We start from the raw sequence: 13,563 nt of genomic DNA, 5'->3' as shown, positions 1-13,563 counted from the left end.
AAATGTTCATCTCCGATACAATGTGAACAGAAGAGTTATTATAAATCAACTTCTAAGCCTGGCAGCTTGATGGGTGCACTCAGGTCAGTCAGGGATGCTGCCGAGGCGTCAGTCACAGCTTCTGTGGGAGAGGAGAGGGATCGTGATGAAGGCCCAGGCGCAGGGTTCACCCACTTCCCTCAGCTTCAGGACACTGCCAGGGTGACCAGGCAGCAAATCAGCAAGTGCTTTGCAAAGGAAGGCTCAGAGCACCAGAATTCAACACTGGAAAGAGGGCAAAGAGGGACTACCAGTCCGAAAAGAAAAAAAAAAAATCACTGTAAACATTTACCAGCGAGTTTTTCAAGGCTAAATAAGGTGTATGGATAAAAGATCCTTAAAAGTGCTTTAAAAGTGTTATTTCTAATTCGTTCTGGTTTGCTTGAGGTTTATAGCAGGCAGTTGGAGAAGGGGTGCGTCTCCCCCCCCCCCCCCCAACTTAAAGTCCTCAAACCTCTGCAGGAAAATGCATCCTGCCACTGACTGTTTAGACCTGTTGTGTCACTTCCTCTCTCTTCTTCCAAAAGGAAAGTCTGACCTCAAGCGTGCATAGTCTGCTTTCATGCCAGAGCAGTTTTCCCCTGACCTGTCCAGTACATTTAATTAAAAAATAAAAATCTGGCTCAAAAAAAAGAACATTTTCCTCTTGAAATGTTAGCTGGATGTTTAATTTGACTGGGCAGCTGTGGACATTGGTGAGAGAGAAAAGTATTTTCTCAGCAAAGGAGCTGAAATTCAGCTGTGTGGCACTGAATACACTCTGCTAAGGTCATCAGATAAAAATATCCGGGTAACTTTCAGATGGTTTTGCTGGTGATCAGCTAAACCAAGGCCGCTTCCCCCAGAATTGCCAAATTGCCACCTCTTTTCGAAATCTTCTCTGGTCAGCAGAGGGGGGCATTTTAAAATCAGACTTGTACTCTGACAGTTACAGGGAGAAATCGTTTTGAGTACCAGTCTCACTGTACAGAGGAAAAGCGGTGGGGGTCTAATAGGTCTTTAGGCAGAGAGGGACTCATTTCGGCTACTCAATCCTGCTATTTTTAAAAGAAGATACATTAAAATACTGGCAATCGGGTCCATAAAAGCATAAGATACACAGAGGGGCATTTTCGACATGACGTCTAAATCCGACTTTGGACGTTTTGCAAAAACCTGTCCAAAATCTGAATAGGAAAGGAGGTCATTTTCAAAAAAGAAAAACGTCTATCTTTTGTTTTCGAAAATACTGTTCCCAACAACGTTTTGTGAGTTGGACGTTTTGTTTTTTGGTCCATTTTTGGAAAAAAAACAAATCCCCCCCCCCCCCCCCCCATCCAAGTGCAAAACGCACAAAATCAAGCCGTTGGGATGTAGGAGGAGCCAGCATTTTTAGTAGACTGCTCCCCCAGACATCCCGGGACAGCAATAGGGCACCCTAGGGGACACGGCAGTGGACTTCATAAAATGCTCCCAGATACACATCTCACCATTACTCCCTTATCTTGTCTGCTGAGTCCCCCAAAACCCACTACCCCCAACTGTACACCACTACCATAGCCCTTACGGGTGAAGGGGCACCAATATGTGGGTATAGTGGGTTTCTGGGGAGTTTTGGAGAGCTTACAGTTTTCGCCACAAGTGTAACAGGTAGCCTGAGTCCACTTATCTGCAGTGCACTGCACCCAACACTAGACTACTCCAGGGACCTGCATGCTATTCTGATGGACCTGAATATAAAATCTGAGGTTGGCACAGAGGCTGGCAAGCAATGTTTTTCATCACATTTTTTAGGGGTGGGAGAGGGTTAGTGACCACTGGGGGAATAAGGGGAGGTTATTCCTGATTTCCTCCAGTGGCCATCTGGTCATTTAGGGCACCTTTTTGTGCCTTATTCATTATAAAAACAGGTCTAGCTCAAAACGTCTAAGTTTTGGTCCCGGACGGTTTTGTTTTGTCTAAGTCTTAGGAAAGCCCAAATTCCGCCCTGAACGCCCCCTTGATATTTGGACGCACTTCAGAGAAAAACGTCTAAAAATAGGTTTCAGAAATACTGATTTGGATGGTTTGTGTGAGAAAAACGTCCGAATGCAGACTTACGCCACTTTTTGCAGGTTTTTGTCTTTTGAAAATGAGCCCAATTGGTCAGATATGGGATATCTCTGCCAAGCACAAAACTTTAAAGGACATACAAACATTTCAGTGGGTGCCAACGCTGAGTTCCATTTCATTTGTCAGCTACTTTCTAGGCCAAAAGGCTGAACTAGCTGGCAAGCTGAAATACTGAGAGAAGCCCAGAATGTCTTCCCGCTGTAAGGAGGAGCATTCAGATCCTGGTCTGAGTGATTTGAGCAGCTCCCTCTGCCTCACTTTACCCAACTGGAGCTGGGTAACCCTTTCTTCTTCAGCTTAGAAGTTGTCGTACAGATCAAGCACCAGAACTGCCAGCCAGACTTCACATCTCAGCTGCTGCTATAGGTATACTTCTTAAGACTGCAGCTTAGAACAAATTAAGATGCACTTCAGAGAAAAGGCCCTACAAAATAACAAAAAAAATTCTTCCTCTCCCCACACACTACGGTAGGTGGGTGAAAGCTACAGCCAGGACGACAGACTCATGCATGTGCAATTGTTACAGTCCCAGTTCATTAAATGGCTTCATGCACAGTTTTAAAACAAAAACAGGCTGCCCACCTGTGCTACTGTTTTGCAACACTCAGGGCCACCCTTTCCCATTTACTGCCAGCCATAACGCAAACATTTTAACTGGGAGAAGCAGCACAGTATTCATGGAAAGACTTCAATAAGACACGTGGCACAGTTCTGGAGTGATGCCAGCACTCGAGTGCAGATACCATCGGGCACAGTGCTGAAGTGATGGCACACTGCTGCCCATCTGGCAAGAAACATGGTTTTGGTATTACGCCTCTCAGTTTGACCAAATTTACCAACGAAGATGCCAAGCCAAAGTGTTCTGTTTGCTCCTTAGGAAGCCAAACACATGAAGTAAGGCTGCGGGGTGTCTACGCTTCATCCTACGCTCTGGAAGGTGGTCTAGGCATGCAAGCAGGACAACACTAAAGCACCGTTTGAACCTTGACTTCAGTGCAGCCTTACTTGCACGTCTGAAAGTTCTTATGGAAGGTAAAAGCCAAATAATCAGGCTTGAAAGACAGCAGAAATTCCCCTTAAGTTTGGTAACAGAAGGCAATTGGAAAAATGAATTATCTTCAGCAACACATGAACAGTAAACTTAAGCTGTACATGGCAAATTTGCCCATCATTTTATTGTTAAAGGAAAGTCTTCGTGGTTTACACCCTGGAAAACACCTACCCCGAAGCTGCCAGAAACCTAGCTCAGAAATGAAAATTATTCTCTTGGCAAATCATTAATTTAAAAAAAGAAAATGCTTTAACTAGGCTACAGTGTAAAAGTTACATAGGGTGAACCCGTCTCAAACCGGTATAAAAATATCTCACGTCGAAAATGTCTTGAAGAGAATCATTTGGCTGCTCAAACCCAATAGATGCAATCACACCAAAGGACTGAGCGTTTTAATTCAATTTAGAGCACTGAAATGAATTTAACAGCAAGGTTTTAAGTAGCAGAGATTATTTTTGCGTTTTTCCAATTCTAGACCAAATGTTTTCCTAGTAACTCACAAGACGGGACCCCACCCAATCAAAAAACTGCAGTATGCAACTTAAGCCGAAAACTGCTTTCCAATCACACGCAACTAACCCCTTATCTGTCAACCACCACCAGGGTGGAGAGGCACCAGCTCCCTTCACCACACTCCCATCTTCCCAGTGGACCTCATTTTACACACGTAGCTTCCAGCTTCAGAGCAATGACACTGCTCAGCTGTCATGTTTACAGTGGTCCTTCCATCTCCCACAAGCCCCTTTGTTAGTGACCTCTAAAGGAGTACTGTAACATCTCTTCAGTAAAGGTTATAGGGACTCATTCTAAAATGCTTGCTGTAAAACGCATTTTATCTTTTGTTAAGTGAATTTACCCTGAAGAAAAAAAACAGCATTCAGTACCAGTCTTCCTGCCTGCAGATCTGCAACCTGAAACCCCCAACCTATCACTGTTCAGGACGATGCAGTGTGGAAGCACAGGGAGGACCTTCAGATGATACAGACCACCACCCCCCCTCACCACGCACTCAGAAGAATGAAGGGATGCAGAGTGGTAACAAAGCTCTTGAGATATGCAGAGACCCGTCTTCTTGGATGCATGCTTTGAAGAACTCCCGTGGTGCCTGGGGGTGTCCACAGGCAGATTAGCTTAGGATAACACATTTACTATGGTGGCACAGATGAACGCAGCTTTACCATAAACTTGCAATAGCAAGAAATGAGTTTTCTGGCCTGTGTCTGGCAGTCAGACAGATTTCGAGGTTTCCATGACATCCAGGGAAGAACTGAACCTCCGACAGCCGCAAGTGTCCAACAGATTCAAGTGTAGCGTGGCATCTCACACTGCTCGCAACGGTTCATTAGGGGGTGATTCAGGAAGGTGCAGCTATCACAATTCCATGCAGCCCCTTCAAAGTCCTCATCTCTCTGCTCTACTCCAGCTCTCTGCTTGGAACTTGGCTGGTGATCTGTAGGAATCAAGAAGAATTATATTATTGCAAGAATTTGGAATAAGCCAACTGATGAGCAAAATGCACAATATTGACTAGACTCAGTAAATGGGACTCAAATTTGGGTGCAGAAAAAAAATGCACGCTGAGCACTACTTATAAACAGGGCTCCGAGTTGGGTGCTGTTCAGAGCAAAGCAGTGAAATCTGGTAAAAATCCTCATGCGTAAGTTAGGTGCAACCCCCCCCCCCCCCCCCCCCAGTATCTCTAGTGAACCCTGGCCCACCTATGCCCCTCCCATGGCCAAGTCCCTTTTCCAGTTGCACGCTCAAAAATTTGCAAGAACATCTTTATAGAATAGCACTTACAAAGATGAACACTCAAATCCCAATTAAATGCAATAGTTGGTCGTTAGAACCCAATTGCTAGTTATCACCTTGTCACTTAAATTGCGTACGCAAAATCGGCGTGTGCCCAAATTTGTGCGTGCAATTTTGGGCACCATGTCTAGAATTTGGGGGTAGATGACCATTTTACGTAAGCTTTTAGGGAAATCTCTTCTAATCAACTTGATGTTGATTAGAAGAGGTTGACGAGAGCTACGTTTTCTCTGGTGTTGGCTTTCACACTGTCTTCATTATGGAGCCCTTTTACAAAGGCGCGCTGAAAAATGGCCTGTGGTAATGTAGATGAGTGTTTTGGGTGCAAGCAGAATCACTTTTCAGTGCACCTGTAAAAAATGCCTTTTTAAAAATTTTTGCCGAAAATGGACATGCTTCAAAATCAAAATTGCCGCGCATTCATTTTGGGTCATAAGTACATAAGTATTGCCATAAAAAAAGAAAAAATACAAATGGATGGTAGGGGGTCGTCTATGATGAAAATAGTCGCATGAAACTGACAGTCAGCCAGTCATTCGAAGCGACAGTATGAGACTTCCCTTGAACACATTCATTGAGTGATCCCATTTACTTATCTCTACTACTCTGTTTTTGAGCTGTTTACACACGTAAAGTACAGTGTCATTTAGAAGTTTTGCAGTATCCTAGAAATGAAGCAGTGGATTTTTCCAAGTCCATTTAATAATGCCTTATGGACTTTCCTTTAGGAAACACTGCTCAATAGGAGAACACCTACTTAAATTTATAACAACATACAACGCAAATAAGCAGGTGGAAAATAGAAAAACCGTAGAATGTAATGCGGAGAAAAGGAAGGAAGGACCTCAGACTTGTGACATACAGCAATTACGCTGAAATATTATAGCCCATAAGGGCGTCACCATTTGTCAATCACTAGTCACTTTCCCACCTTCCTCTACCATATGAAAGCATAGTCAGACGTCAATCTTATATAAGACCCACTCCATGCTTACAAATTTTACGTGCCACTATTATTAACTAAAACACAAAAAGGCCACTTAGCTCAAGACGGTCGCCCACAGGCTGCCCTGCCCAACGGTCCCATTTCACCCACACTCGGGCTTCTTCAGGGGCAAAAAGGGAACAGCTCAAAGCTCACGCCGCTCAAGTGGCTACACGATTTTACCACACCCAAACTCTATGTGTGGAACCAAGGCAGCCATGTTTTTCCTTTAGGAAGCCATCCAAACCTTTTTTAAACCCCACTAAGCTAACTGCTTTACCACATTCTCTGGCAACGAATTCCAGAGTTTACAAATTGAGTGAAGAAAGTGATCTTACTTTTGCTTCCGAGGATGTTTGTCAATCATTCAGCTTTTGGGGTCTTCGACAGCATAAACAGCTGCTCTTTATTATCAAGGCAGGATTTACGTATTGTTAGCCCAGTATCCCGTTTCAAAACAGTGGCCAACCCAGATCAAAAGTACCTGGCAGAAACACAAATACTATTAACATTCCATGCTACCAATCCCGGGGCAAAACAGCAGCTTCCCCATGTCTATCTCAATAGCAGACTATGGACTTTTCCTCCAGGAACATGTCCAAACCTTTTTTTTTTAAATCCAGATATGCCAACCACTGTTACCACATCTTCCAGCAACGAGTTCCAGAGCTTAACTCTTCTTTGGGTGAAAAACTATTTCCTCCTATCTTCACTGAGTGTCCTCTAGTCTTTGTACTTTTTGAAAGGAGTGAAAAAAAAAATCGATTCACTTTTAGCTGTTCTACATCACTCAGGATTTTGTAGACCTCAATCATATTCCCCCCCACCCCCACCCAGTCATTTCTTTTCCAAGCTGAAGAGCCATAACCTCTTTAGCCTTTCCTCATATGAGAGGAGTTCCATCTCTTTTATCATTTTGGTCACTCTTTTTGAACCTTTTCTGATTCTGCTATATATTTTTTAAAGATACATCAGCCAGAATTGAATGCAACGCTCAAGGTGAGGTCGCATCATGCCACCACTGCATACTGGGCAGAAGATTTCAGCATATTGTCTACAATAACACCTAGATCATTTTCTTGAGTTCTGACTCCTAAGGTAACTATGATTCGGATTATTCTTCCCAATGAGCATCACTTTACATTTGTCCACATTACATTTCATCTGCCATTTGGATGCCCAGTCTTCCAGTTTCCTAAGGTCTTCCTGCAGTTTTTTACAAGCAAATTGGTGAGGCAAGACTTCCCTTGGCTGAATCCATGCTGACTTTGTCCCATTAAACCATTTTTACCTATGTGTTCAGTAATTTCACCTTGCATCCAAACCAAAGTTTCAGCGTGCTTGTCTGACATTGCTGTCTGGATGTCTCAACGCCACCTGAAATTAAATATGACCAAAACCGAGTTTCTCATTTCCCCCCCCCCCAAACCCACCTCCCCGCTACCCCCGTTTTCTATTTCTGTTGATGGCTCTCTCATTCTCCCTGTCTCCTCAGCTCGAAACCTTGGGGTCATCTTTGACTCTTCTCTCTCTTTCTCTGCTCATATCCAGCAGATTGCCAAGACCTGTCGTTTCTTTCTTTACAACATCCGTAAAATCTGCCCCTTTCTTTCCGAGCACTCTACCAAAACCCTCATCCACACCCTTGTCACCTCTCGTTTAAACTACTGCAATCTGCTTCTTGCTGGCCTCCCACTTAGTCACCTCTCCCCTCTCCAGTCGGTTCAAAACTCTGCTGCCCGTCTCGTCTTCCGCCAGGGTCGCTTTACTCATACTACCCCTCTCCTCAAGACCCTTCACTGGCTCCCTATCCGTTTTCGCATCCTGTTCAAACTTCTTCTACTAACCTATAAATGTACTCACTCTGCTGCTCCCCAGTATCTCTCCACACTCGTCCATCCCTACACCCCTTCCCGTGCACTCCGCTCCATGGATAAATCCTTCTTATCTGTTCCCTTCTCCACTACTGCCAACTCCAGACTTCGCGCCTTCTGTCTCGCTGCACCCTACGCCTGGAATAAACTTCCTGAGCCCCTACGTCTTGCCCCATCCTTGGCCACCTTTAAATCTAGACTGAAAGCCCACCTCTTTAACATTGCTTTTGACTCGTAACCACTCGCCTCCACCTACCCTCCTCTCTTCCTTCCCGTTCACATTAATTGATTTGATTTGCTTACTTTATTTATTTTTTGTCTATTAGATTGTAAGCTCTTTGAGCAGGGACTGTCTTTCTTCTATGTTTGTGCAGCGCTGCATACGCCTTGTAGCGCTATAGAAATGCTAAATAGTAGTAGTCCCATTGACTGTCCTCTTTCCATCAAGTCTCTGAGATGTCTATTATATCTACCTCTTCATTTAGTGCTGTATATTCCAATTCTTCTATCTTATTTTTTAGGCTTCTAGCATTTATATACGGACACTTCAAATTGTGTTTTTTCCTTGCACCTACAAGCTGCTTTAAAGTTAATGGCGATAATTTGCATCCTTTACTCTGCTCTCCCCTTAAACACTCCTGGCTTCCATTCACCACTGTTGAAACCTCTCTATTGGGATTCCCTAAAAATCCTGTTTCAACAGTATCCTTCAAGGATACTTCACAGCGAACCATGCGCTCCTTGGTGACTGTCGGCTCCCCCCTACCCTATTTTAATTTAAAAGATGATCTATCTCCTTTTTAAATGTTAGCGCCAGCAGCCTGGTTCCATCTTGGCTAAGGTGGAGTCCATCCTTTCAGAATAGGCTCCCCCTTTCCCAGTTCCTATCAAATCTAAATCCCTCAACCCTAATATTTGAAGGTTTTTGGATGTGTGAAGTCTTCTATTTTTGATCTGACTAATTTTAGAAGCGCCATACACCAGCGCTTGGGCATCTATCAAGGACAGACGCCTACATTTTGATTTCACAAAGCTTGGTTATGGATATCTAAACCTGAAGAATGTCCAAATGGCAAAGGGGAATGACATGGGCATATTGACATCCCCCCAAAAGTAAGACCTACCAAACTTTTTTTTAAGCAGGGCCGCCGAGGCCACCCGAGGTCGCCGGGCCCCCCCCCCTTCCGTCGCTCCCGGAACTAACCTGAAGCTCCTTTCACCTTCGCAAGTTCGGATTCGGATTCGAAGCAGCAGCGCAGCAGGGCAGACCTCTCCTTCCTTCCGTGTCCCGCCCTCGCCTGACATTACGTTACGTCAGGCGAGGGCAGGACACGGAAGGAGAGGTCTGCCCTGCTGCGCTGCTGCTTCGAATCCGAATCCGAACTTGCGAAGGTGAAAGGAGCTTCAGGTTAGTTCCGGGAGCGACGGAGGGGGGGCGCGCGACCTCGGGAGGGGGGGGGGGCCACCGATGTTTGCCAGAAAATAAGACATCCCCCCGAAAATAAGACCTAGCGCGTTTTGGGAGGAAAAATAAATATAAGACAGTGTCTTATTTTCGGGGAAACACGGTATTGTGGTAGGACCAGGGCGGGCCCAAAAATAGACCTTTATTCCCCATTTCAGGAGGGGAATGAACGTCTATATCCAAAAATATGGAAGTCCAGGTTTACCCTTCCCCATGACAATATTGCACACATGGTGCCAGTGGTCTAGAAAACAGCTCTCCTTCTCATGCTTTTGTGGTGGAGGCAGCTGGTTCTTGCAAGTTTATTGTCATCCATCTGGTAAAGCAGCAACAGGGAACAACTGGAAAAAAGAGTAGAAAAACACAAAAAAACAAAACATAAAAACACCCCCCCCCACCCATCAAAATAAACCCCAAATCTGTCAGCATCTGTGTTTGAAGATGCCAAGGAATCCTATCCCCCTCCCCTGCCTGGATGGGTACCATGTGCTCGAGGGCTGAAGACTGACCTTTCCTACGAGGCTTTGGTGGCACAAAAGGACCGGATGGCAAATTGTCGTAGAAGTTGCTCATGGCTTTTGGATCAAAGTTTTCTATTCCTAAAACAAAACACAAATCACAAAAATGTACCATTGCAGCAACGTATTTATGAACAGAGACAGCTCACCGGTCACACGGGTACAGCATTAACTCCCTAGAGAGTGGAGTGGGTTGTGCTGAACTTCTTTAGAGTGGCACTAACCTGGCAATAATCAGGCATCTGCCTGGTTACCACCAGGTTACTGTGGAAGCCCTTACCCTGCTCGATGGGTAGTGGTAAGTGCTTTCTTACAGAAACAAATGCCAATAAACGCAGTAAGTGATAGTGCTTAATTTAGCTAATCTAATACTATCATAAAAATTCACTAGTCTCAAACATTCAACAATGCTCTACCAGGGGTTTAGTCCTTTGGTTCTGAGGGCTTTTCTCCGATTAAAAAATTAAAAAAAAAATGTTAAAAAACATATCTGGAATGCACTGCCTGAAGGGCTCCGCTTAACACAAGACTACCTCTACTTCAAGAAGCAGGTGAAAGTTTGGCTCTTCAACCAAGCCTTTAAATGAAGAAGTAACTAACTTGTTAGTCTCATCACACAGACAAGGATTGAGTCGGGCTGCACATACTGCAGCGGGACATGTTTATCCACTCCTACCCTAGCTGAGACAATATTTAACCATCTCTCTGACCTCATGCGCAACTTTCTTCAAATCAATCACCTTACTTTCTAATTCTTCCTACTTTCTTACTCATCTATATGTTACAACTTTGCCTTACCCTTCACTACCAATTCTAATGTTCTAGTACAAATTGTGTTGTCATTGCAAGTAGTATACCATGCCATACTTTGTATTGTTGTTCAAATATTTTTACTGCTCTAATTGCCTATTGCTCGTGTTTGATCTATTCTTACTGTACACCGCCTTGAGTGAATTCCTTCAAAAAGGCGGTAAATAAATCCTAATAAATAAATAAAATATCAACATTGTTGAATGTTTGAGACTAGTGCATTTTTATGATAGTGGTAAGTGCTCCCTGCCGCATGGCCATGCGATAAGGGTTTTTTTTGGGGGGATTTTTACCCGCTGCGGTAAAAAGGGTTGTGGCACGTGGAAAAAAACAGCCCCCCTGCTACCTCAGGGCCCTTTTTCCCCGCAGCTTAATAAAAGGATCCTTAAGTGATGAAAGCTCTCTTTCCCTAAGTGAAAGAAATGCCTCACAACAGAACATAATGACCTTTACCAAAGAGAAGGTGTGGATAATATGCCTTCTTAACTGAAGAATATTAAGTTTATCAAGCACTTAATTCAACATTTTTATTATGTGAAAGACATATATTAAAGTTATAATGAAAACCCCAGAAAAACTGTACACACGTTTTGAAAATCAGCTAGTGACAGTGAAGTCGAAAGATCATCACAAGTCTCAGGAATTCAACCTTCAAAATGTCTTATTCACAAACCCCTCTAAAAGGTTTGGAAGAGTCTTCTCTTTACCTCTTGACTGAAGGAGGTCAACTTCTTTCAGTGTACAGTCAATGTTTATCTGCAGTTGTCTGTTCAAGCATCTCAATCTGGTCATTTCCTCTGGCTAATAAAAAAATATCCCCAAAAGAGTAAAGAAGGAGAAATGCCAGTCAGTTTCATTTATAAGGCTTATCGAAGAACAGTTGGTCAATTTAAGCTAACCTGAAATGACCCCACTTGAGGAAGCAGGTTGATAGACTGCTCTCCCACCATTCAAGCATGAGGCAAGAACATCAGGGCAAAATGACCAATGTATGCTTGAGTCTGGGTAGATAAGAACATAAGAAAAGCCATACTGGGTCAGATAAATCGTCTATCCAGCCCAGTATCCTGTTTCCAACAGTGGCCAATCCAGGTCACAAGAAGAACCTGGCAGAAACCCAAACAGTAGCAAGATTCCATGATACCAATCCCAGAGCAAGCAGTGGCTTCCCCATGTCTATCTCAATATCCTTGAAGAAGTGTGACGTCGTCATATCTTCTAGCATTTTATGAAGCTTGACTGTAGTGTTTTGTAAACGTACTGATAGATCACTTTTAAAACTGACACATCTAGGGTTCTTCCTCTTCCAAGTCCGCTCAACAGAGAACTTCATTTTGCAAAACCACTTTGGTGTGTTAGGGGCAATTCTTATAAATCCCCTTGATGATTCAAGAAATTTTGCGAAATAAAAAGCCTCCTCTGGGCAGAGTCAAAAGAGGAAGAACCCTGTACTGAAAACATATGAATGTGAAACTTTAGATGGACATTGTATATTAAAATGTTATTACAGGTGTTTATTTAGATAGGAATTCAAGTTGAAATTTTGGAAATCAGATGAATTATTTAATAGGGGAGGTTTTTGTAGGATCAATGAATTAAAGCTACTCTACTCTGTAAGGGTGTGATAATCTAAGGTCCTTTTCTCCTCTACTTGGATACTTCTGAATATAAATATTGATAATATTAGAAACAGTTTTTTGATTGTTATGAATCCTCCATAGGCAGAATAAACTAAGATTTTTTTTTTCTGTCCTTTACTCACAACTATGGGATTTGCAAGATGTTAAAAACTAACCCTTTTGAGACTCTGCCCCCAAGGAACAAGACATAAGGCAAGATCCGTGAGAATTCAATTGCTAGGGGAGAAGGACAAGGAAGGAGCAGAAAAATGAACGGGAAGCAGAAAGCAAGGGAAATAACCACAAGTAAAGACAGATGCCAGGAATAGTCTGACATACTGAATTTGCATATTAAAAACACAACCTTCTCCATTTCACATACATTGTGTGATATGCAAAAGATTGACAATTCAGTTACGCTGTCACTGGAATAATAAATAGGTAACATAGTAGATGATGGCAGAAAAAGACCTGCACGGTCCATCCAGTCTGCCCAACAAGATAACTCATATTTGCTGCTTTTTGTGTATACCCTACTTTGATTTGTACCTGTGCTCTTCAGGGCACAGACTGTACAAGTCTGCCCAGCACCATCCCCGCCTCCCAACCCCAGCCCCAACTCCCAACCACCGGCTCTGGCACAGACCGTATAAGTCTGCCCAGCACTATCCCCGCCTCCCAACCACCAGCTCTGGCACAGACTGTATAAGTCTGCCCAGCACTATCCTCGCCTCCCAACCACCAGTCCCGTCTCCCACCACCGGCTCTGGCACAGACCGTATAAGTCTGCCCAGCACTATCCTCACCTCCCAACCACCAGTCCCGCTGCCCACCACCGGCTCTGGCACAGACCGTACAAGTCTGTCCAGCACTATCCCTGCCTCCCAACCACCAGCCCAGCCTCCCACTACCGGCTCTGGCACAGACCATATAAGTCTGTCCAGCACTATCCCCGCCTCCCAACCACCAGCCCCGCCTCCCGATCCTGACTAAGCTCCTGAGGGTCCATTCCTTCGGCACAGGATTCCTTTATGCTTATCCCACGCATGTTTGAATTCCGTTACCGGAATTCAAACATGCGTGGGATAAGCATAAAGCTCTTTTGAGCTGCTAAAAATCTGTTTATCCTGGAAGAATGATGTTTGTTCAATAGTATTTTGATAAAGAAATACTTACAAAGACATAACACTAACTCTGGCCTTATGGCTTCAATGGATTTCAACATTCCTACAACATCTACCTAACACCTTCAGAACGTAAAATAATTAAAGAGATATTTTTTTTAAATAAACTTTTATT

General features: G+C 43.7%; 1 protein-coding gene across 2 annotated transcripts in view; it reads right to left on the bottom strand.

The window, feature by feature from the left end:
• Window positions 1-1,943: 1,943 nt before the first annotated feature.
• Window positions 1,944-13,563, bottom strand: part of TAB3 (TGF-beta activated kinase 1 (MAP3K7) binding protein 3) — a 63,042-nt gene continuing 51,422 nt past the window's right edge. For both annotated transcript variants that reach the window (XM_030202364.1, XM_030202366.1), the window contains exons 5-7: window positions 11,353-11,446; window positions 9,827-9,916; window positions 1,944-4,631 (exon numbers count right to left, since the gene is read on the bottom strand). In XM_030202364.1, the coding sequence (XP_030058224.1) occupies window positions 4,483-4,631; window positions 9,827-9,916; window positions 11,353-11,446 (333 nt within the window). In that variant the 3' untranslated portion in view covers window positions 1,944-4,482. The remainder of the gene's footprint in view (window positions 4,632-9,826; window positions 9,917-11,352; window positions 11,447-13,563) is intronic.

Source organism: Microcaecilia unicolor, chromosome 4 (assembly GCF_901765095.1).
Source record: "Microcaecilia unicolor chromosome 4, aMicUni1.1, whole genome shotgun sequence".
NCBI lineage: Eukaryota > Metazoa > Chordata > Amphibia > Gymnophiona > Siphonopidae > Microcaecilia > Microcaecilia unicolor.
This window is presented reverse-complemented; position numbering and strand designations above follow the sequence as displayed.